This window comes from Cavia porcellus, unplaced genomic scaffold (genome assembly GCF_034190915.1).
Source record: "Cavia porcellus strain 051 isolate PalLab524CR breed Dunkin Hartley unplaced genomic scaffold, mCavPor4.1 scaffold_24, whole genome shotgun sequence".
Classification (NCBI taxonomy): domain Eukaryota; kingdom Metazoa; phylum Chordata; class Mammalia; order Rodentia; family Caviidae; genus Cavia; species Cavia porcellus.
The window spans coordinates 3,171,424-3,196,991 of NW_026947507.1; the positions used below are offsets into that span (position 1 = coordinate 3,171,424).

Below are 25,568 nucleotides of genomic sequence, written 5' to 3' on the forward strand. Positions count from 1 at the left end.
GCCCCCTTACTGTTTAAGTAAGCAGGACCCCCTCCCACAGGTGAGGGGTACTTCTATTGTTTCCTGGAGGTGGTGTCTTATTCTTACCTCCTACTCATCTCTGGTTCTCTATCCCTTTAAAGGTGCAGTGCCTCAGCAAACATTTAGAACTAGATAAAAGGGTTACGTAAAGCATTGTAGGAACAAAGCAGACTGCATCCAGCATAATCAGGCCATAGGTTTCTTTAGATCTGAGAGAAGGACCAGCTGGAGGATTTAATTCAGAGTGGGGTGTCAGTCCAGTTATTCACTACTTCCTTTTACCTTTCCACAGGAGTTCCTTACATGAATTACTCATGTAAGCTAGAAGGTCAGATTGGCTCTGTCATTTCTTCCTGCCGGATATAGACAAGTTACTGAGTTGATTGATCTTCCTCTACATCTCACTTTCTTCCTATGGACTTCAGATACTCCATTGTTAAGATTGTTATGATGATTAAATGAAGAGTCCTGAATGGGTGCCTAATGATTACCGAGTCCCATCTTTTTTTGTTATTTATTTGTTTGTTTGTTTATTTATTTTTGGTAGGGGGGGAATCAAACTTGTGACCTCACAGTTGCCAGGCAAGCACTTGTGCCATTGAGCTAAATCCCTAGGCCCTTTTCTTGTTATTTTTCAGATGCCTTGCCTTTCCCACAAGCCTCTCCCATTTGTATACACCTATTGTAGGCAGAACTTTTACAGTGTTATTGGCTCTGGCCAGATCCTGAGTAGGAGAAACCTTGAGGCTCAACGTTCCCCTTATTCCGTAGGATCTATTTGTTTCAGTGTGGAACACAGGCTAGCAAGTTTGGCTTACTGACCAGGCAGAGGCAAAGGCAACAGGGATCACCCATCCAGGTTTTAGATTAGTAAATCTGCATGGTTCTTTGCTGGCAGAAGTACAGTGACATTATCATTTGCCTCAGAGTAGAGTAGCCATGTCAAAGCACCAGCCTGTGTTTTCTCTCCAAATTCAGTTAAGAAACAGCTAGACGTATTAAGGCACATTTTCTAGAAAGGACTGAGAGGAAAGGAAGCAGAAGTGTAGGGCAGGCAGCCCCACACCATGAATGAAGGAGGAATCAATTTCACTTGAGTTAGGTAAGAAGCCAGCGGCAGCTCGAGGAGACCCAGCTGCCTCAGTCTGAAGAACAGAGCGGGTGCCACCTCCCGTCTGACCTGTACCTGGGAGAGGAATTCTCTCTCTTCAGGGTGTTGAGGTGGAAGAGGGAAGGCGCCAAACACACAGCCAGGTTGGTGGGAGTCATCTGGTTTTCTTTCACAGCGGCCGTGACATCACTCAAGAAGTACAAGAGTGTCTGGAGAACCTCACGGTTCTCATCAGGCAGGAGCATGATGGCGGCCTTAATAGCTTGGAGGCGCTGATCCTTGGGAACATCTGCAGGGCACAAGCAGCCACGGAGGCTCAGTGATTTTCCACCTCCATGGCAGGGAAACGTCTCAGGGCAAACATCAGTATCAAATACGGAACAAGCATTTTCAGAGATTACTAGAGGTTAATAAGGAAGAAGTTATGGACTGCCACCAGCATTCCTAGTCTCAAGTATTTCCTGCCTCTTGGAGGAGTAAAAAAATTTCAAACACAAAATACCAATCCACTTCTAAATCCACCTCAGACGTTAGTTCGAGATGATTCCTACACTTTTAGTTTATAGAACAAAAACCTTCTGCAAGTCCATTAAAAAAATCCCTAATTTACAATCTAAGTTATTGAAGTCATTACAAGATCAGCCTCTAGCTTCAGTGAAGTCTTACATCTATAAGCAAGAGGACAAGAACTGAGGCCTCTTAGTCTTGACTTTGATGAAAGGTTCGCTGTCTTTGGGGATGCTCAGAATTCTAACTGAGTTGCTCACTGTTCACAGGGGAGAAATTGTTAAGACTATTTAGTCAGTTTAAACAACAGACTGCTGGCCTAGTAATTTCTTAACTTTTAGACAACATACCATGACACGATAGAAGTGTATATAATTATGCAAATACATAAAAGGCAAATAAACCTATATGATGGTCTATATTAGGAAATGCTGAACCCAACTTTTGGGTTTCCTTTACTAGACAAAACTTTTGAAAAGTGAGTAGTGGAAAAAATATCAAGTCACTCAAATGCAGTGCCATAGGACACACTGATTAAACAGCTCCATGGTTACAATACATAACAAATACCTTGGAGGGGAAAATGTGACCTGTGTTTTCATAAAATATGAAAGGATGAAACAAATAATGAAATAATCCAGAACAGCTTCATTTCTCATAAAATGAAGTCCAACACGCCAGCACTGAAGACAACTTCAGCATTAAGAGAAACTGCTTTTAAATCACATTGCTGTAATACCACTCTGAGCCAAGAAAAACACACGGCTGTAAAAGCTATAATCCTGATCTTGATCATTAATTTCAACAACTGTTTGCTTTAAGCCTTTCTTAAAAGTGAGAAGGGCATGGGTATTGTTTTCCCAAGTATTTCTGGCAGGGATTCTGATGAATAACAGAAAAAGATTATTTATTCATTTTACAGTGAGATGAAACACTCAGACACCTGTGAAATTTTAAATACAGCAGGCCTGCTAGAGACATGTAAAACAATTGAGAGAGAGAGAAGGGGGGAGAAATTGATCAGTTTTGGTACTTGCTCTTTATCTGAGCATCTTAGATAACACTGTTCTAGAAACAAATTCAAGAAGCTGGAGTGAAATGTTAAAAATATGTAACTGCCCCAGCCATTAGTGTCCAATGATGAAGGTAATTTATATTCTCCTAATTCAATAAGTATTCAGAAATCTGTTCCCCACTCAAGGAGGCAGGGAAGAGGTTGCTGACAAATGTTCTAGGAGGTCACCAGACAGGTCCTTTAGTCAATATAACAACATCAACAGCAGCTATAAGCTTTAGTTGGTCCCATTTTCTCCCAAAGTCCATGATCTTGAGACCCAAGGGCACTCACACTGGTAGATCTGCAGAAAGGTCTCTGAGAGCTTGTTTGTCATCAGTGGCTCAGGGAGATCGCGAAAATACTGCTTCAGCATGTCTGCCACGTCATATGCAGACTGCCCTTCGTAGCTGACACAATCCATTGCACTCTCATTCATCTGGCGCAGAGCCTGGATCCGGGATTTGACACCTGATTTTCTGAAGAGTCCGACCTTTGGAAAGAAGACACTGGGTATCAGGACGGAAGCAACACCTTCACCACAGAACTAGGACAAGAAGCGCAGAGCTGAGCTCGCGGATGTGGCAGGACCACAGGTAGCGGCCCTCACCTGGTCCAGACAGTGGTTGCGGAGGTAGCGCATGGCCTGCTGGATGCTCTGAGGCAGGGGCTGTCCGGTGCGCTGCACGTTGACCGTCAGAGGGACCCCGAACACACTCCGGTCCTTGTAGTCTGGAACCTTGATCCTTTTCATGAACTTGGGCACAGCCCTGTTTAAAAAACATGGTGGTGGGGGATGTGTTTGTCTGATAATCTATACCTGCCTTCCTCTGCAGGTAAGCTCCAGTTTCTGCCAATATGGAAAATTTAAACGACACAAAGTGGCCAATGAGGTTTCTTGACCTTACTAGTCACCTTTTGAGTGTTCACTGGTCATTTATAGCCAATCAATGCTGTGTTGTACTGTGGAAATATAGAATAGTCCCACCATCATTGACAGTTTTGCTCCAGCAATTTTAAGGATCAAGCCCAGTCACATTTCTTTGGCATTATCCTTTTACTTTTGGCCTTGGAAACTAGAGTCTGGACTTTTCAGGGACTCAATGGACTTCCTTACAAAATGGCAGTACAAGAAAGAACAGAAGCAGAAAACACAGAAAGCCCTAATTGCATACTTTATTAGTTTGAAAAACAAGATACGAGGAAGTTGGGATAAAAAGATTCAGGTAACGGTGCTTAAAAAAATCAGCAAACACACAATGCTGGTCTAAGAACCAAGTCTAGAGCTGAACAGTGAAGGACCCTGTTGATGATCCCAAAGAACAGAGAATCTTCAGGTTTATAAGGGAACAAGGAAATGGAACAATGGGGGTTTTGTGAGCCTACCCCAGGCTCCCTGAAGTCCTGAAACAGCTCCACCCCCAACAGTATAGGGAACAGCAGGAAGCCCATGTCATACATTTAGGCTGTCAAGCAGACATCTAAGCTCCACAGTTGACCCCTCTGGGTGAGACAAGAAAGGACAAGGCCAAACAAGAAAGATAGTTTGGGCAGAATTTTCCCCTACAACATGGATCCCACAAAGTCAGGCAAACATTTGGTTTTGACTCATTGGAAAAACTGACCAGAACTCAAGAAGTCCTAGGGACTTTAAGATTCTTGAGGCTTTGGTGGGAAGGGGGTGGTAACTCTTTAGAAAGGAGAATCTAAAATATGCAGTTTTAAATAGCCAGAAGGGAAAATATTACCCTAAAGCACAAAGGAACACTACAGAAGACCGACCGCCTTGACTTTTGAGTGCTTCCCACCAGCCACGACAGAGCACCGTTTATAGCTCTAGGAAAGGTAAAGCTAAAGAGCACAGCCAAATTTGTATTTCCATACAGTTAAGTAAACGGTATTATGGCTAGAAGTGCGCATAATACACGCTTTGTTGAGGCAGAAAAGCTTGGCTGCGGAATGTGGAAAGAACACATTACGCTCCCCACCGAGAATCTGAAGCATGTAGGGGTAAACTGGTCAATACTTATTTCTGTCATTCAGAACAAACAACTTCTGTATTTAGCGATGCTCTCATAATAACCGCCTTTGCACAGGAGGTGCTTTGATGCTGCAGCTCTGTTCACTGCGCATCTTGAGGAGGGAGGAATGGAGACGGCAAGGCCAGCTACCTGGCCCTGCAGACTCCTGACAGCTTTGGTCTGTTACAAGCACCTTCGTGGAATAGGCTGTTGCTCTGTTTTCGTAACAACTGGGTGACAAACATGCCGGTGAGGGATGAGGACACCAGCTGACACTGCAAAACTCACTGAGATGTCAATCCAGAGGCAGCTCTTGGCTTTTCCCAGAGAAGAGATAAATTAATCTGTACTCAGGTCAGGTCACACTCACAGACCACCCAAGCCACACTGTACTCAAGCAAGGATGGATTCTGAAGAAGTCATCCAATAAATTTCACCTGTACATATATATTTGTCAACAATACTTTATAGAGCATTTCTTAAATGTATTATCCACCATTTGAGTCTCTTTGATGGGAAAAATTAAAACTCTTTGCACATGTAGATTTTTGAGTGATCCTTCAAATATTATATCAAAAATGATTTCAAATGGCCAGATAATATACATCAAATATTTCAAGTGTCAACTCTTGATCCTTTACTGTTTTTCTTTCTTTCCTTCAAAAACTATGAGCTGATACTATACACATAAGTTACCTATTGTGGGTTACATCTACCACTTGAAAGCAGGTGCCTGTACTATGTAATGGGAGAATGATACATTCTCAACTCCATCAACAGGCAATTTGTCACTCTAACAGAAGAAAACTCAGTCCAAGCACCCTGCTACCCTTAAAATCCCACTGGCTTCAAAATTACTGAATGCTGCCTAAGCATGCAGACTCCATGAGGACCACCAACTAGATTTTAATAAAAGACACAACTTAGTGTTGGGACAGCCTCAAGGTGCTGACCAAACACATCACTTGCTATGACAATTTACTGAGAAGTTTACGCTCTTACCAGCTAAAACCATGCTTGTTGGAAGGTGTGTATTTTTCCAGCAGGGCCGTCAGCTTCAGGAGCGAGTATTTCTGCAGTAGGTTCATCTGGGCCACAGACTGGCAGTTAATCTGCAGAGATACAGAGTTTAGGCTGGGCCGATGAAAGCTCTGGAAACTGTGCCATCTCAGTCTGTGCCTGGAAAAAAACAAGGCAAACGTTGTGAGCATGAAAGCTTCTTAACAATAAATGCAAAATGGCATGGGCTGTTCTTTGGCATTTTAGGAAGTGAGAGGATTCAACTGCCATTTCAGTCCTATTAACCCCCAGTAGCAAATGTGCAGTCATCCCTAGGTATCAACAGGGGCTTGGTTCCAGACTCCCTTGGATAACCTCATCCACAGATGCTCAAGTCCCTTATGGAAGACGGCACAGGATTTGCACAGAACCTATGCATATCTGCCTGTTCACTCTGTTGTTGTTATTGTACTGAGGACTGAACTTAAAGCCTTTGCACTGAGCTACCTCTCCAACCTTCTTTATTTTTAATTTCTGAGACAGGGGCTTGCTAAGCCACTCAACTGCCTAGACTGGGGTCAAATCTGTGACCCTCTTGCCCCAGCCTCAGGCATGTCCCACCGTGTCTGGCTTCTCTTGTTCAGTTTAAATCACCTCTAGGCCACTCATAATACCTACGACGCTGTACATAGTTGCTTTCTCAAGTACTTTTGATCTGCAGTTGGTTGAATCTATAAACACAGGCAGAACCCACAGACACAGAGGGCTGGCTGAACATGACATAAACTTTGTCATTTAACCATTTGTGCCTACACAGCACAGGGGCAGTGGGTCTACTCACATTGTTGCACGGCCATAATGACCCTGCACCTCCATTTTTGTTTTTTTCCCTTACCCAACAGAGTCACTGTCCCCTAATTAATGCCTCTTCTTTCAGAATGCTGGGGTCTCCTGCATGCTATCTTCCTGAGGAATGCACAGGGCCTTGAATACCAGTGCTCACTCCAAGCGCTCCCACAGAGCCAGCGGAAGCCATCCCGCTCTGACCGCCCCCTCAGCCTCGAGGGAGCAGGAGCACAACTCTCACCTGTTGCACCTGGTCAGGGAGGCCCCTACCCCGGAGTCCCTTCTTTCTGGAATGTCAGCAGGCTCTTCAGGCTCATTCAGGGAGTTGCCCGTGCTGTCCAGGTCACTGGGTGTGACCCGGTCGTTGTCTACATCCAGGTGTATCTGTTTGGGAGACGGTGGGCAAGGAGAGACAGAGTCCAGGGCTGAGTCAGAGTCTCCCTCATCTGAAAACTTCTCAGACCACTGGTTGACTATGCGCTGCATCCCCTTTACATGGTAGAGGATGTCATCCAGCTCAGGGAAAATGTCCTCATTCTCCAGGTCAGCCAGGTTGCCTGAGCTGGAATAGAGGATGGAGCCAGGCACGTTGTCGTAGATACTCAGGCGGCTGCTCACGGAGCTGGAGGAGTTGCGTCTCTTAAGTTCCTTAGGGCTGTCACTGCTGTTTTCCCTTCTTAGGCTGATGTGGCCAGGGCCATGGAAGCTTCCTGTCCTCCAGTTTACAGAGCTGCTGCTCCCTGTAGGACAGAAACTGCTGTTGGAGAGGGCCTTGGGGAAGGTGCCAGGCTTGTGATCCTCAGGGATGTAGAACACAGTGTCTTCCGGGTAGCTCTCCTGGTTCTTAAAGTTCTGCTCCATCACGTTGTTAAACGCAGACTGACTGAAAGGATCAAAGCCCTCGAGATACATGCCCACCCGCTTGTTGCATGTGCTGAGGCTACGAGTCCTAGTGATGGGGCTGGGTGTGCTGACAGCGCTGCTGGTCTCCGACTGGCTGCTGCTACTGCTGGTCTGCGTGGAGTTGGATATGCTTCTCTTCCGTACCATGGGGACGTTGATGTGGTTGCCATTAAGGGCGGAGATCTCCACACAGTTCAGCTGCTTCAGCTTCTCTTCGTCCATCCCTTCTTGCAGGATAGGCCCACTGATGATGAGCCCCAGCTTGGAGGGTGCTTTGTGCTTGCTGTGGTGGGAGCCCTTGAGCTTCAAGCTCTCCATCCGTTTCAGCAGACTCCGTGTCTTAGACTTGGCGCTTTTCTCATGGCCTTTCATGCTAAAGTTGAAGCTAGACAGTTCTTTGGGAGAGGGCAGGCTGCAGAAAGAGTCATCATTGCCCGTAAAGTGGCTGGAGGAGCAGACGCTGATGACAGAGTTAGTCCGGGGTGTTGCGGCTTCCCCACTGCAGGGCACGTGGGTATGAACACTGCTCATGCTGCTTAGGCTGCGGACAGAAGCCACCTCCTGGCGCTCACTGAGGTCGGTCAGCATGCTCTCATGGCTCATGGCACTCTTCAGGTGGGAATCATCTGGGGACCCTGGGATTGGGTCCTGCTTCGGAGAAAAGACGTCAAATTCTTCAAGCCGGGACCACCTCTTACTGTCCCTCTGGAAAGTCCATTTGCCACTTATTGCACAAGGCTCATCTTCATCTGAATCTTCACTCTGCAAAAACATAACAGAGCCATTCATATGCTGGGACTGGTGGGCAGCAGGGGGCTGGGGACCTGCTAAGGTGCAGAGACTGCTCTAAAGATGTCACCAATATCAATTCCCCCTTCTTTATTATTTTTGATTACAGTCGTGAAGATGTATTTAAAGAGTCTAACAGGAGAAAGTCTGATGAGGTGTTACAAGCTAATTTAGGTATTTTATATAAAGTCTTAGTGTACAGGGCTGTTCTGTAACTGCTCACAGAGGAAACCTCTGAGACTGGTGAAAATTCTAGACATGCAAAATATTCTGAACTGGAGTCAGCAACTGTGGGACTCTCTCTGGACTAATTTCAGTTTTGCTGCCTGTGGACAGCATGTGTTTATATTCCCTCTTGCAATTAACAAGGTAGTTTCCAAACAATAAGAAGAGTAGCAACTTATACATCCCCAAAATTTCAAGATCTCACACTAAATTAATGGAGACCAAACTAGGTAAGCCATCACATGTCTCAGGCCGATGCTGTGTCACCTTCCACCTGCTCTTTTTCTTCCCTTCCCCCACCAAGGCTTATGCCACCACTGTCCTGTGCATTTTCAACCTCAGACAGGTAATCTGACAAGGCTTCATAAATACCCAGTCCTGTCAGTAAGGGGACATTGGTAAACACTAAACACCTTTCCTGATTGTGTCTGATTCACGTGTTGGACTCAGGAACTTGCTGTCACAGACTGTTGCACGATGGCCTTTTGGGCAGGATATCGAAGGCACAATTTGATATGATAGTATCTTTGCACTGGGGTAGAAAATATCATATAGTCTAAGTTTCATAGGACAGTGAGTAGAAGGCATTAAACAGTGACTTGGAGACTTTTCCGCACACCTCAGTGCACACTAAGGTTACAGTTCATTTGTTTAAAAAGTTTCACTCCTCAAGGAGGCAACTTGCTGCACGTCAAAGACTCTAGGATAATTAAAATGTGTACTCCAAACCCTCAGAAGTATGTTCTTTGACAGACTGATTCCTGTTTACTCTAATTTGTGACACCGACTCCCAGTGCTACGCCCACCTTTTCTCCAAAGATCTCATAAAAGGGCTCACGACTCATGCACAGAAGAAAATAACATCTAATTCAGTTACTGCTGCCACCGACTGAAATGTGTGGAGTTTCCTACCCTCCCCAATTCCTTTCCTCCCTGCAAATCACTTACGATTCTTCCATTTCGCCTTTCATCTTTACGACTTTGAAATGTAATTGATTTAGGAAGACTGCAGAGTTCTTAAAGAATGTTAGCTTTACTTTGTCTAAGGGGCAATGACTGCAAAGATCCAGTGGGATTCATTAAGCCTTATCCCTTTATTACATAGTAGGCGCTGAGTTAATTAGGGAAAATAATAGATGATGTCTTCAGGTCAAAAACAGCAGATAAAACTTATTGTGGCTGGCTGCAACTCCTGCTCCCACTACCTAAGACTAGAGAGCCTTTGATAAATTTGACTGGATTACAATACTGAAAATGCAGATGCTTTTGGAACAACAACAACCAAAGTTTTGGAAACAAAACCCATTAGAAAACATAATCTGATACAGGATTTGCCTTTTACCCTCCTTCCCCCTGCTATATAACTTAAATACTCACTCTTTTCCGATGAGGGCTGATTTCTAATTTCATCACTGCACATTTATTTAAAGTATTCAGACGCCTAGAGAGCAAAGAAATAACATCAACAAAGAAAAGAAATCACCGGTAAGTTTTTTGAAGTCTTTAATATCAACAGTTTCGATGACTATTGGAACCTTCCTTTGTATTTCTTAAGATTTTCATATAAATTCAATTTCTTATATTATATAGCAAAATGGCACGCTGCAATGACACTTGTCAGGTGCTTTTAATTCTTTAATAACTCCCAGGCTGAGCCAGTAGTAACTGCAATGAGGAAGGCTCCACAGCAAGAAGTAAGAGTCTATGTCACTTTTCATAGAAACAAAATAGTGAGGAACCACGTAGAGAGATGTCAACCCTCTCTACAATAGTATATTTTATCTCACATCAAGATTTGAATGAAAAAGTATGTTTAGGGGCCAGGGATTTAGCTCAGTGGTATAAACACCTGCCTTGCAAGTGCAAGGTTGTGAGTTCAATCCCCGGTATAAAACAAAACAAAACAAAAAATCCTTTAGTTACCTTCAAATAATCTCAAGAAAATATTTAAAAATTTTTAGATTCTCATACAGAGAGCAAATCTGAGGCCTCTTCTCCTCCATTTTAAAAAATGACTTCTTGCCCAGAAGAGAATAATGTTTACCATAGTGATGGTAATAGTACAAATGATCATTTAAAAAATTTGCATTCTGTGACATCAGTGATCAAAAAAATCTTACAGCACTCAAAACTAAAAACTTAGATAAGATTCTTTTTTGGAATAGGAATCTTACTGAAACTTTGAACACCCTTGCCAAACCTTAATGTCAAATTAAAGTCAGGGAAATACAGCTGGGGCATAGTAGGTACGAAGCACTGGGTTTGACCCTCAGCACTGAAAACAAACAAACAAACCTGGGGAAATACATACTTTCATGAATGAAGTACTCAAAAAAATTGCAGGAAAAAATAGAGGAGCTAAAAAGACACTTTAAACACATTTGACAAACTGCTCTACGAAACTGCCAAGGGCAGGCCTCCAGCCTGCAGTTCTTTCTAACGTCTTCCAGGCAGCTAATGACTTCTTTAAACCAGCATTTAATGTGTCAGCTTGCTGTCTTCGCAGTGGTTTTCTAGTTTTCCTAAAATTTTAATTCTTATATTTTCATGGGCTAAGAGCATTTAATTCCCCCATCCTTAAACTGATTATACATTCTCTTCAAGGCTTTACCCTCCTGATCCTGTTCTTGCAACTTGCCTGACAACTCTGATGCACAGCATAGAAAATATTTCTGCCTGACTGATAAGCCTGTCTTTGATTTCATAGATTATGTTGAAGCCTATTTATGAAATAAACACAGACAATGCATATTGGCTATGTTCAGAAAAACTCAATGCTGATGGGGAGGGAAGGGACACAAGTGAGAGAAAGTCTGCAGACTTTAAAAATAAGCGGGTAATAAAGTCTGTCTCTAAGGGGCATCAATTACTTAAATGACATATTCACAGTGTTTTAGTTCTCAAATATGTTCAAGACTTAAAGAATCTGGAATGTTTACAGTCAGTGTTAGGTCTGGGTCGCATTAATCAAACCTGTAATCAAATACCCACTTCACTCTATTTGGGCTTTAATGGTTGAGTGGTGTTTATAACCAAATTTACTAGGCATGGAAGCTCATGGGGGTTGGGGAAGGGGGTTTACTTCACAAACTTTAGATCTGGTCAAATAAAGAAGGCCCAGGAGGCCAGTTTTACAAAGGTCAACTTTATCTTTTTATGTTGGTAGCACCAAGATAATGGCACTGGAATTCTGGAATATACAGTTATTCCCAAAGAATGCCTACTGGTGGGACCCTAGTTACTCACAGAGAGATGGTGCTGACATTAAGTATCAGTTCTATCTAGAATGTAAGTTGGTCTCAGAAGTAGGGTAGAATAGTGATTACCAGAAGCTGAGGAGGACAGAGAGGAAGAGCAGACGATGGTTATAGGGATCCTCTTAAAAGAAGAAAAAAGGAAAAACCTAGAACAACTTTGAGAGATTTGACAAATAAAGATTATTTGAATTCTTAAAGATCTTTTCTTATGACCAGTGCAAATGCTTTCTAAAAATTATTTTTTTATTTTAAAAACAACAACAACAAAAAAAAATGATGATACAGAATTTCAAAACAAAATAATAGGAGATTAACACTGGTTAAGATATTGTGTATTATTATCTTCAAACCAATTGCTCAGATTCCAAGCTATAGGCATGACAAAAATGATCAAATAGTCGAACAATGAAGGCACAAACTCTTCTTTTTGATTAACAGGTTAGTAGTGTAGTTATCTATCTTGTGTGTATATCTGTATATGAATCTTTTCCCTCTTCCTTTTCTGCTTTCTCCTATCCCAGGTGTCCCTTCCTTTTAAAAATTATTGAAGTTTGGATAGGAAGAGTAAGTTCCAGTGTTCTATAACATGATAAAGCGAGTAGTTAACATTAACTTTGGATTATTTCAAAATAGCTAGAAGGAAGAATACTGAATTTTCCCCATACAAGAAATGATAAATACCTGAAGTGATAGGTATGCTCATTACCAGCATTTGATCATTACTCATTTGTATATATGTATTTAAATACCGCACTGTACCCCATAAATATGTACAATTATTATATGTGAACTGAAATTTAAAAATAGTTCTATCTAGATGAACTAGGGCTTGCTCTGAGTAAGGCACTTTTATATGTTCTTATCTCATCTTAATCTTTGCAACAACCCTGTGTGTAGATATTATGCTTCATCTTCATTTTAAAATGAAGAAAAGGAGGCTTGGAGAGATCACAAATTTTGTCATCATCTCATGATTAAAATTGGGTGGCTCTGGTACCTGAACACAGATTGCTTTATGTTTCTTTTAAAAACAAGTATGGATGATAGCAATAAAGAGGAGTAGCTCATAGTGTAAGGATTTTTCAGGTAAGTAGCTCGGTATCATATCCATCTCCCTGGGAGACCTGGTCGCTTCCAGCCTGAGGGTGTTCACAGGGCTCCCTCCATTCCAGAGGACTGTGTGGTCTTATCTCTGGGGCAAGCGGTATCCTGCTGTGAAGTGCATGGAGCCATCAGCGGTCCAAGCACTTTACTCTACAGAGCATACCAGGCAGGGATTTTATTCAAAATAAAAACAAGGTAAAGCAAGGAAAAGGAGTAACTTTCTAAACAGGAACTGATGAATAAAAATCATTCCAAATTTTATAGATATTTGCTTGGAGCAAGTATGCATGCCTTAAAACGTTGCCTGCTTCCTTTTAAATAGGATGGAAATGCTAACAAAGCTAAAATCTTCTCTAAGGAAGGCTCCTTAACATAGGTTAGGCATTTGAAGGGCTGATTCATTTATGTATTTGTTACTTATTGACAGTTCTGGGGATTGAACCTAAGGCCTTCTCACCGAGCTACAGCACCAGCCCTTTTAATTTATTTTGAGCCAAGGTCTCCCTAAATTTCTCAGGCAGGACTTGAACTTGCAATCTTCCTACCTTGGCCTTCCAGAATACTGGGATTATAGGCATGGACCACCGTGCCAGCACAAGGGCTGTTTGAAAACAAGTGCACACCAAGAATGACAATGTGGATATCTATTTCTCATTCTCCCTGATGTTCATAAATCTTTGATGTATTTATGGGAGTCAGTTTTAATTCCAAAAGAAAATAGCAATTTGGATTAATTATATATCTGAAGCTACAAGATATTTCACAAGCAGTAACCTAGCAGTAGTGGGTCACAGTTCACAACATTATCTATACACGTTTCAAGACAAGCTAATCAGTCCTCCATATCCTGAGTGTAAATCTCTCTCATAGTCATGGCCAATCACAGGGTTAAATTATTCAGCAAAGCTAGTAAGACTAGCAAATGACAAGTTCTTCAAAGAAAAAATAAACACCTTATAGTATCAGTGTAAGAATGTTGGTGTAAAAGCGTAAAAATGTTGGCAGCTGAGGCCAGGGATTTAGCTCAGCAGCATAAGCATCTCCTTGCAAGTACAAGGTCATGAGTTCGATCCCTGGTATGGGGGGAAGGGAGGGGAGAACGTTGGCAGTTGAAGTCCCCCAAATCTAGCAGTCTCAATTTTTTTTCTTTTCCCTTTTGTCTTTTCTTCTTCTCCTCCCCTCCTCCTCCTCTTCTTTCTTCTTCTTCCTGTTTTCTCTCCCTCCCTCCCTCCTGCTTTCATACTGGCGATTGAATTCAGAACCTTGCACGTGCTAGGCAAGTGCTCTGCTATGGAGTTTTACCCCAGCCTTAAAATTATAACTTTTGTACATTATCAAAGTTTACCTTTCAAACATCATGATTCTGAAAAAACTCTTATATTTACAAGTCTGCCCTGAGTAGAAAATTTTAACAGTTTGGCTCCTTTCAGCTTTCTGATCAAGAATCACACGACTTGCAAATGCTATAGGAATATAAATTTTAACAAAACAAAACACTACTGTATTCCATGGACCAGTTCAATTATTCATGCATAAAATATGGTCCAATACAAAGGAAGAGAAGTAGTGGGAAAGTAAAGCCCTAAAATGTAAAGCTTTTAAAATAGAGTTTCTGCAGCCGGGGTAGCACATATATTTTAAATCACCTTTTCAAAATAATTCAGCAATGCAAAAGATAGATTCTACAAGGAGTCTTTCAACCTGGAGACAGTTCCACAAATTACAAGGTGAACTTTCAAATCGTAGCACAGCTACACTATTTGCTGGCCTGGGAACAGTACAGCCTGAGAAGGCATTTGGAACAGGCAGGTCCAGCAAATGAGTATCATGTAATCAGCAAAAGGCTCCTATGGTATTCTAGACAGCTCAGACCTTGTAATGCATTTCAAAGCAGGGTACCCTGGCTCCTATCTTTCTACCCAAACATCTGTCAAGGCCTCTCAAAAGGGGAATCATTTCCATGCAATCTTATTTCTGTGAACATGTGGACAAAAGCCTTTGCATTTCCCATTACAAACAAGTGTATAACTGTTTTTATGAATTCTCAAGAATTTCTCTTTGAAAAGGAAAATGCAATCAAATCTGGGCTTGAGAGTTTAATTTGTGAAGTACCTGACATCCATCAGTGCATTTCCTGCTCACAGCTCACCTGTGTATGTTATTCTACATACCAGAAAATCAAAGCCTACCCTGGAGATGTGGCAGTTTGGATTCCCATCAAGGATCAGTTTCTTTTAGGCTTTCTTTTCACAAAAGATTCAGGAATAAAGATTTATTTTCTTCTACAGTAGGTGATTTCTCTAGTGCTATTTACAGCTTGCATAAATTACAAAGGGGATGCCCTTTCCTTCATACAAAGGAAAATACCTAAAACAAAACAATCTCCAAAGCAACACACTGAGTATCTATAGAACACTTCATCCTTATCAAGTTCCTTAGGAGAGCAGTGTCATGTAAAATAATTCTCTAAGGTGCCAAAAGAAGAACTTAAACTTGAATCATGGTTCTTGAGCTTAAAATGCTATAGTGATACTTGTATGACCCAGAATTCCTAAACCGTAGGTGCTGCTCACAGGGCCCATGGGCTAAGTGGCTTAAAATGTGTGAAATGGATGATGACACACGATTAAGTATTCCCTAAGATGCATTTTTTGAGTGACCGCATTCATATGTATTATTACCAGCGATGAACTGAAAATAAATTAATCAGCCCCCATAGCTAAGTGAGAAAACATTTTAACAATGTCTGGAGTAGTTTATATTCCAGATGCAGACTTCTTTCCCTCTCCAAACTGCACTGCTGATATTTTTTCATTCCACATGGCATAACTATGATATTACACAATTCCAGTTGCAGAACTTGTATTCAACTTTCTTCCAGAAAATGCGTACATACCCTGGACATTTCTAACCAGTCATTTAGTCCTGCTTCAAAAGTTGATAATGTTTCAGCGGTTAATATGGCATTTTTCCTTTCTGAAACCATGAGAACTAGTCTTTTCTATGTAACATGCTAAACACCCATTCTCTTAAACTACTACTTAAGTTGGCTGCTTCAAATAACACTGTGTTATGTACGAAAAATAACAGTGTACCCACACAGTCACCACTGAGAAAAACACTGGATATTGTTCTACCTTAACAGTAATTTTCAAAATTAAAATAAACCCTGAAATTCAAGGAGAATTTATTTTTAAATGTTCAATCAAATCAACACGTGAATTGTGTTCACAGATCATTTTTCTTCCAGAATTTAGCTGCTAGGGTTTTTAAGTTTGGAGAAAAATTATGAAGGACAAATAATCTAAGATGAATAAAACTGTCGTGAAGGGTTTGAAAGGATAATCACTGCCCCATCATCACCCATCTTTGATTTTATTGCTTCTGCTTCACTAAAACCTCCAAGCTGTTCCTCAGCCTACAGTGCCACCAGCACAGTGAACAAGGACTTCTGACAGTTTTATTCACTTTCACATCAGTGCTCATTTACTACCTGTCTCCCATACATCAGAAGGCTGCGGTGAGTTATTTTATGGCCTATTTAATTCCCGAGTTACTAGGCAGAGCTGGAGCAGCCAGAGATTCTCTCCTAACTCAACGGGTAGACTCTGACTCCACGATGTCATGAACCTTGACCCTCTCTTTGTTACTCTGAATGAATATTTTCCAGTCATGTAACCGCAGCTTTGACTCTCTCAGGGTGCCTGCTTGGGGCTACCAAGTCAATTAATGTAAATGTCAACCACATTATCTCTTTAAAAAAAATTCCACTCGAAGTTTCCAAACCACTGAACTCAAAAATACCTTACTATTATCAAAATATGGAACACTATTATTTGAGTACCTCTGAAGAAAGTATAGAGATGGTATTTTAATGGTAATATTACATACAGCAATTTCCTACATTTTAATTAAAAGGCCTATAGTTTCTAGCAAAATAAAATCACTACACCCTTTGCTTTTGTTCCAAAGCAAAACAAACACAACTGAACCTTAATGATTAATGAGTACTGTATTTTTAAATTCAAAAATTAAATTGAAAATTCTCAAAACGTGTCTACTTACCTGCATAAGGCTTCAATGGCATCTCTGTCTAGAAAGTCATGTTCTCTCTTGACCAAGGTGATATCAATGGGAAACAAGAGATCTGTAGGAAAAACAAAAACAAACCTATTTACTGAATACCTCAGGTCTTCCTGAACTGAGACAGAGCAGAAAAACTCCTAGAGCAACACACTAATTATCTACAGAACAATTGGTTCCTTATTAATTTCTTGGAAAAACAAAGTCCTTTAACACAATTCTCTATCAGTAACTAAAGCGGCTCTAAAACGGTCTGGAAACTCAAACCTTGGTTCTTACCAGAGACCTGGTTCAAAACACTGTTCCACCTTTTAACAAGCCAGCAGGCTATTAATGATAACTGAAGCCAGGATGAGTAGAATAAGGATTCTTGTTATTCAGAATGGCTTTTCTTTTAATGCATGTGTTTGCTCACATGTGACATGAGAAGAGGTCTTGAAAATAACACACAACAGGAAACAATGCAAGAAAACTATGCACCTGGGCCGAGGAAAGGTCTAGAGAACAACAGCCAGGAGTAGTCAATAGGATTATGGGCCGAGGAAAGGTCTAGAGAACAACAGCCAGGAGTAGTCAATAGGATTAATCTATTTGTACCAAGAGTTAGAGAGTTAGAGAGAATTAAAAATGTGCTACTTTCAAACAAGTATTAGCACTTCAATATGGCTTCTTGGGGGTGGCATATCACTCCCTGCAAAATAAAGTTGTAAAATCACTGTAGAATAATAGAACCCCAAATCCCTGACTCTGTAAAAGAGTTCAGTTCTCTCAGAACAAAAAAGAACCTGTATGAGACTGAAAAGAGGAGGGTCAAAAGAAAAATATCTTTCGTTTGTGGTTATTAGAGCCTGGGAAGGGGTGTAAGAGACAGTGGAAGGATAACGGGGTACAGTGGGGTGTGGCTCTTAGCACAACAGGGTGACTGTGTTTGAAAACAATTAATTATATATTTCAGAACAGCTACTAGAGACAATTTTGAATGATCCTCACACAATGAAGTGATAACTACTTGGGTTGATTGATATGTCAATTACTCTGTTCTGATCAGTACACATTATATACAGGTACCAAGACATTGCATTGTGTCCCTTAAATATGTATGAGTACTATATGTCACTACAAAACGTGCATCTTGGGTTGCAGGGTTTGAAACAAAAAATTTAGTAGAAAAAAAAAAGATCCCTTATAGATAAATACATCCAAGAACAGCAGGGAGGAGACAGACCACTGTGGAAATGTACAACAGCTATGAAGTTACTCCAGACAAAGGCCAGCTATGACCTTTGGAGCTCAACTATCAGGTAAAATAACAGGCATCCCCAGCAGAACACCTATGGTACCACGAGCTTGTGCAACACTATGGGGCAGGAATTGGCCACAGAAATCATCCCCACAGGGTTATCATCTTCTAAACAGCCCCTTCAGCTTCCACGTGGCTAATGCTGCATACTGGAATACACTTGGCTATTAATAGTTTGGGAGCTGTGGGTAACCAGTAACATTTTACTTCTTGAGTAGAAAATGTGTGCTTTTTATTAGTTTCTAACTTATAATCACTAGCTTTATGGAATGGTATGCAACACCTTATTTCTAGTGATCCATTTCTCAGGGATACTACACTTAAGAGCAGTAGTGTCTAATTCATGATGGCTGGTTTTTACAGAATCCTGGAACATCTTATCTAGTATTGCAGTTCCTAGGAAAAATACTCAGAATATCTTTATAAAAACACTACTGAAAACTATCATAATGAATGTTAATTTACTATTGATTCTTTTTTTTCTGAAGGCAAGGGCTGGCTTACTGATATTATTCTTTGACTGATAACAGGCAGACCAATGAAATACCTACAGCCCAGCATTGATGAAGACTATATGGACTTCTCTACCACAGGATTACATTTCTTTAAAGCATGTATAGACTAAGTCTGTCTGAGGCTAGTGAGTGGTGGCTGTGTCATAGTGGAAACACGGGAGGAAGCTTATGGGAGAATGAATAGTATTCATAAATAGGAGCCAGAAAATGTATTCCCATCAAGAAGGGACACGTAATTGCATTAATAGAGCCAACATTAAAGAACAGGTTAATACTTAAGAGTATAACATCAAATCTATAAATGTGAATTAAAGAGTTCATATGACCGTTAAGTATATGCGAGAAAGCAAGTGTGTTATTTTAGCATTTCTAACTTGATGTACTCAGGGCTGTATTTTAGATTACTTTACTGACCCAAGTTACCTATAATTCTGTTTTTTTAAAATCCAGTAGTGACTAAATGAGAATTTAATCAATAGTTTTCTCCTCTTTGCCTATACTCTTTTCCGAAAGAACTGCTTTCCAAAGATGATAGTTTGCTGATGCATAGAAGTTTTCTGAGCACAACTTTCAGCTTGAGTTTAAAGGCAGGAAGTATAAAACTGCCAAGTACCAAAATAATGCTAAACAGGAAGACAAGGAATGTGAGTCGGTGTGTGGTGTGGATGTTCTCACCTCGTGCATGGGGGGCAGGATGAATGGAGAAAATCACAGCCCACACCCTGTGGGGTGCACTGCAAAAGTGGACGTATGCCTGGAAGAATTTAGAGCCAAGACAGGACCGCAAAGACACATGAAGACCACCAGTCTGCACCCCAGCACTATGAAAGCAAACAGATTTGTTTCAAGAAGGTGCCACCTGGCTGCAAATCAACACCAAGAATGGGCATAATTGAAGGAAATTTAATTTTTAAACAGGAGAACAAAAGGACAGCCACTGTAGAGCCACTGCAAATGCAATTATCTTCCCCTATCTCTGAGAATGCTGTGAAATGGAAATCCAATTAAATGCTGTTGCCTAAGCCTTTTAACAGGTCAAAAATTCTCTCTAAAGATAAGCAACTCAGTCATAATAAGTGCAGTATTAACCAAGTAACTTTTAGGAAAGGAAGAAAAAAATTGGAGAAATTTTTTTTAGAGTCTAACAATAAATTTAGAATACATCTTCAAGCAAAACTTTCATGCCGTCAATTTGTACATTCAGGAGAATATTGGGTATTGTAAACTGGAGGTCCCTATTCACCCAATGTTGCTTGAAAATAATCCATAAAATAGAACTCAATAATTCAAAAATAATCATGCAATTACTTTTAAATGATTTCATGAAGAATAGCACACAGTTCCCATTTAAATGAATAGCTTATCTATGGCAACATGCACAGAACCCGGCCCAGGCTAACTGCCCAGATACCCAAAGCTCAGAAAAGCAGGCTCAGGAAAGTGTCATTCTTCCTCTTTAGTCTCAGCATCCCAGTGACTCTCACAGCACGAACAAGAAGATTACACAGAAGAAAGTATTCCAGATACTAATCTACGAACAAAGTTCATTTTCTCCTAACTAAAAAAATGAAGTGACACAGGAAAAAATAACACTAATCAAAAGACATTCTAAAAAGAGGAGCACAGTTACAAGCCAAGGGAATGGTATCTGTGACTCATGACCCAACAGAGGGCTTCTACAAATTATTTAGAAAAGCACTCAATTTAAGAGAACAATAGGACTGAGATAGATAGGTCACAGAAAGCAGAACATACATGGCCAAGTGAGACAAAGAACTCATGCATGTACCGCAAGAAATAGGTATCAGTATGCTCAACAGATACTCAGCAGTTTTTGTTTTTTGTTTTTTTCTTGTGTGTGCGTGCTAGGGATTGTTCTTTGGGCCTCTGTGTTAAACTACATTCCCAGCCATTTTAAAAAAAATTATTATTCTGAGACAAGTCTTTCTAAATTGTCAAGGCTGGGCTTGAACTTGGCTTGCAGAGTTTATAAATGCAAAACTAAAATGTACCAAATGAGAATATGGACAGCATTATGGTTTATATCTATGATGCCCCCTAAAGCCTCAGGCACTCCTGTGTAGGCTTCGCAGAGGTGACTGGATTAGGGTAAGTGCACTCATCACTGAAGAGTTTATAGTTGAGTGTGATGTTGGGAGGTGAAACCTGGTGTGAAGGGTTGAGCCACTCGGTATCTGGCCTGGAAAGTAAAGTACGTATTCCTCTTCCTCTCCTGATCCCTCTCGCTTCCTGACTGCCGTGACTCGAACTATTTGTCTCTCTTCAGACAAGCCCCTCTGGCATAGCACCCAGCCTTGGAATCATATTGGAACTGAATATGGATAGAAATGTCTACAAACTGTGAAATGAAATTAACCTCTCCTTTATATTGTAGGTGTCAAGTATTGGGTCAGCAACAAGAAAATAACTAAGACAGATAGGTGGTCTGGTCACAGGATGGAATATTATATAGCAGTTAAAGCAAATAGACTATAAGGACATTCAGTTCAGAAAAATATTAACAAAATATTAAGTAAAAAAATTAAACCCCACAATATTAAATACATCACAATACCCTTTTTACAAAGGCAAACACAACTTTGTGAAAATGTTGCTTTTAGAGTATACAGTAAAATACAAACAACAAGAAAGAAAATGCCAGAGGTTTCAGACTGCTAGCAATTCTGCAGAGCAGCACAGAGCGGGAGCACAAATGGATGTGTTATTATCAAAGTCACAGCCGGTGTTTTGAGAGGTGGAGCGGGTCTCAGGTGCTCACCACATTGAGTTTTTAAGTGAAATACTTAACTATTAAAAAAATTACTTTGTAACATGGCTGGAAATAAATCAAGGATCAATAAATAAGCATGAATCATGAGTCAAAGATTATGACTACATTAATTTAAAGAAAAATGGCATTTCCAGCTTACCTTCATAAAGCTGTGCATACTGGGGAAAACCAGTTGCTCGCAACCAATCACAAGCTTCCTTGGCTTCAATTTCTAGAACAGAGCAGAAGACAGACAGAACTGTTAGCTGTGTGTCCCTCAACATGCTTTGTTTTCTCTTCATAAATTGATTTTACTGTATTAGACAAGCAAAACATGACTTCTGTAGAAAATATGGATAGGCAAATATAAAAAAGCCCACTTAATTCAAACAGGTTAAAACCTAATGCTTATTTTCAGACCTTTTTCAAGTATATATGATTATGTATCTTTAAAGAAAACACAGAAATGAGGTCCTAGTCTGTTTCTTCCCATGTACTCAGGTTACAAATGATTATTAAAATCACAGCATCATGAGAAAGCCAAAGTGAGATCCAAAAACTAATTTTCAGTTTGGCTGGACCAACTGGATTTATTTTTCATTTCAACAAATCTATCCAGTACATTGGATACCCGAGAGAACTTCCCTGGGCCCCATAAAATACTCCGCGGCACTGATGAACTGGTCGTTTTATTTCCATTTATTTACTCTTTTTTGCAGTACTGGGGATTGAACCCAGGACCTTCGCATTGATCTACATCTCTAGCCCTTCTAAAATTTCAAGACAGGATCTCAATAAATTGTCAAGTTGTCTGAGCTGGGATTGAACTTAATATCTTCCTGTTTCAGCCTCAGTTTTAAGGGCTGCAAATGTTGGGACGCACCTCTCAGTGCAGGATATTAATCCTACAAAAGACATTCCCAGGCTTTCACAGACCCAGAGGTAATGAAATCACTAAACCCTACAGTCTTGGCAGGCTGAAATGCCTATTAAAGCTCCTGCTTTTCTGTGGTTGAACATCTTGTAGATAGTATTGATAAACAGAAAGGCCAAGAGCAACTGACATACTGTGCTAAAACTCACTCAAGCACACATTTACAATCTTGTTAAAACTGACTCACAAAGGAGGTCCCGGACACATTAATTAGTTTTTCTGTTTGCACAAAGAATATTCCTTTCAACTCCGCTTCCTACCTTCCTCCAGCCATGAGAGTACTTAGTTATGTGTGGCTATTCGCTTCTTCATAAGCATCTGAACATTGTTTAAATCATCCCAGATTAAAATCTTTATTATGCATCTCTCCTCAGAATCAGATATGAGGCCAATGGTCAACATTAGGAAAAGTATATAGAACTGACTTTTGTCTAGTAACTTCATCGTTTCAAAGCAACAGTTTTCACCTACTAGTTCATGAGTTCATTGGCTTTTCATAAAAGGTAATTAAGAAACTCAAATTCATCAAAGTAGGTAGGAATGTCCTCACTAGCACACCAAAGAGAAAAACCACCCCTGATTTTCCAAGCTAGTTACCATCTAGGCTAAAAACAATCATGGACCTGGAGTTGAACTCAAAGGCACTGGCAAGTTTACCTTCCTGAGTACTTTTTCTGGGAAGAGATGAAAGTTTTACTGTACATAAGATCAGGACTACACTAGGCAGAATAATGGGGGGCATAAATGTGGGTGGAGTACAATGTTTGTGCTGAGTAAAAGAACAGACAGAAGGTGCCCATGTGAATTATTACAGCTTAACGATTTCTTCATGCACTTATAGCCATATCTTATCTCCATAACGAGATAGGAAGTTTAAATAAAATTATAAAAGAAAACTATACTTCTGGGAAGAAAAAATATAAAAGTTCAACATTGGATTTTAAAGAAGAAATAAATTACTTTTTTTTTTTTGCTATTTCCATGTCCGTTCTCTGCTCTTAAAGATATAAAGAAAACATGCTATTTTAGGTAATATTTTAAATAACTCTCTGTCTTTAGGTCTTTAGAAGTTACTGAATAACTGTTAAACACTGAACAACAGATTGATAAAAGAGAGAGATGCTCGCTTTCTTCATATTTTACTTAGTGAACCACAAACTGTAATTTCAATGTCCATTCTTTTTTGACTCTATTTAGATGAGACAGAGCAGAACACTTACGCCTTCATGAAATACCAATTCACCAGCAGATTTTACCACCTATTTCAAGCAGGTTCCTGACTTTCTTATTAAAACAATTTAATATTAAGAGGCATGAAAGATGTAAGCTACTTGTCCTAAAAAACTTTCACATCTGTTTATACAATTCTTTACAAATTATAAGGCATTTTCACTTATATGACTTAAGTTCCCACATGATTTCAGTAACAAATGCTATGATCTCCTGTCACTCTTATGTCCTATCACTAAAAAAATGAAAAGCCCGCACATAACCAAAAGTTGATCTGGTTCAAATGAAATAGTCGCTCCTCAAGCCATAGTGGCTGGGAAGAAATGTGAAGAGGCACAGGTTTGCTTCTTCAGCAGATGATTTCATTAAAAGCTCATTTAATGGCTAAAAAGTAGTATTTTCAAGAACCACGGAGTGGGGGGGGGGGAAGCAGGATTTTATAGCTCAGTGGTGTAAGCGCCTGGCTGGCAAGCGCAAGGTTGTGAGTTCCATCCCTGGTACCACAAAACAAAAGAAGAAACAAACAAAAAAGAACCACAGAGACCAGGTAATTTTATCTTTCCTTTTCTTCATCCTGTCTCTTAGAAGAGAATGCTTACCTCTTAGATCTAAAACAGGAGGTAGACAAACACTGGTAAGTTCACACATTAAAAACTTAGCCTGTTTATTAACAAGAATTTAACTCAGTGGAAATCAGAATTAGAAAACTGTAAACACTTGTCACAGCTTTTTCTCAATGGGACACTTATAGATCTCACTCTTGTCCATATATTATTTTTACTATGAAATGAACCTAGATCTATAGTCCAGGCAGGCCGAGAACAGTTGTCCAGTTTCACTTCCTGACTTTGGTCCATTTTCACTCTTCTCTTCTCACTGAAACCTGGGCTGGGCTCACTGAACTCTTGAGCTACAGTTTTGAGCCCATCTCTCCCTCACAAGCTGCCTGGAGGGTCAGGTCTAAACACCTCTCCACCGCTTAGCAGGCTCCCAGTGCGGCTTCCAGCCTAACCTTTCAGCTTCCTGCACTCCATTCTCCCAGCCAAAGTAAACCTGGTGTTCAATGTCACGCACACCCTGTGACTTCCCCAGCCTGTGTCCTTCCACCCTTCAAGGTCAAATTTCACTCATCCCAAGGTCCAACCCAATTGTTCTGTCCAATCCAAGGTCCTGAATCCTAAGCACTGAATGCATATTCATTCATTCACTACTGGACTGACTGACCCTGAGGAGTAGGGCACTAATACCATCTCAAGATAAAAAGATGCTAAGAAACAGGCACAGGAATGACTATCTCTCCTGAAAAAGGAGCTTCCTAACTTGCAAATGCCATACTGGGAGGAGATAAAAACTACAGAAATATGTTTCTTCATGCAATACGGGTTCTTCCCTTACAAACTACACAGCAATGAAGGAAGTTTAAGATGCTGGAGAGAACCACACACCTGCTTCTTCAGTCACCCTAAGATCCCCCCAGCTCATTCTGGACATGTCCAACTGGCTCTGTTTGGGTTACAATTTTTGCTTGAGTATGTGTGGGTGGTGGTATAAAAATTAAGAGGGTGATTAAAAGAAACACTCCCCACTGGACAGAAATGCCATTAGAAACTAAAAGAACAACGGAATACAATGAAACTTTCATACGTGGGTTTTCTCAGAGCAAGCAACACACAAATGTATTAAGAAGGAAACAGGAAATTTTTATTGGAAACAGCTTTAGTGTTTGGTCTTTTCACAAAGCAGTTCTGCCTGTAGATAAGTGAGGGCTGGGTGACCCTTTGGTGTGTGGCTGGGAGTTGTCAGGCTGTATTTGCCCGTTGCCTTGCACAGTGGGATGCCGCTGTCTTCCCGTTACCCCTCAACGGTAAGTAGGCAGCCACGCTCCTGAACTCCAGCGAT

The 25,568-nt window shown here is 40.6% G+C and overlaps 1 protein-coding gene across 9 annotated transcripts in view; it reads right to left on the reverse strand.

Annotated features, from left to right (window-relative positions):
* The window catches only part of Dlc1 (DLC1 Rho GTPase activating protein), a 397,132-nt gene that overhangs the window by 7,064 nt on the left and 364,500 nt on the right, over positions 1-25,568 (reverse strand). For 6 of the 9 annotated variants that reach the window (XM_063234578.1, XM_063234579.1, XM_063234581.1 and 3 more), the window contains 8 exons: positions 21,666-21,737; positions 16,903-16,984; positions 9,854-9,917; positions 6,801-8,224; positions 5,717-5,893; positions 3,304-3,463; positions 2,988-3,186; positions 1,202-1,421 (listed from right to left, as the gene is read on the reverse strand). In XM_063234578.1, coding sequence (XP_063090648.1) covers positions 1,202-1,421; positions 2,988-3,186; positions 3,304-3,463; positions 5,717-5,893; positions 6,801-8,224; positions 9,854-9,917; positions 16,903-16,984; positions 21,666-21,737 — 2,398 coding nt within the window. Of the gene's footprint in view, positions 1-1,201; positions 1,422-2,987; positions 3,187-3,303; positions 3,464-5,716; positions 5,894-6,800; positions 8,225-9,853; positions 9,918-16,902; positions 16,985-17,490; positions 19,557-21,665; positions 21,738-25,568 lie in introns of those variants that run through there. The other 3 variants (XM_063234580.1, XM_063234585.1, XM_063234586.1) reach the window with 2 other exon arrangements.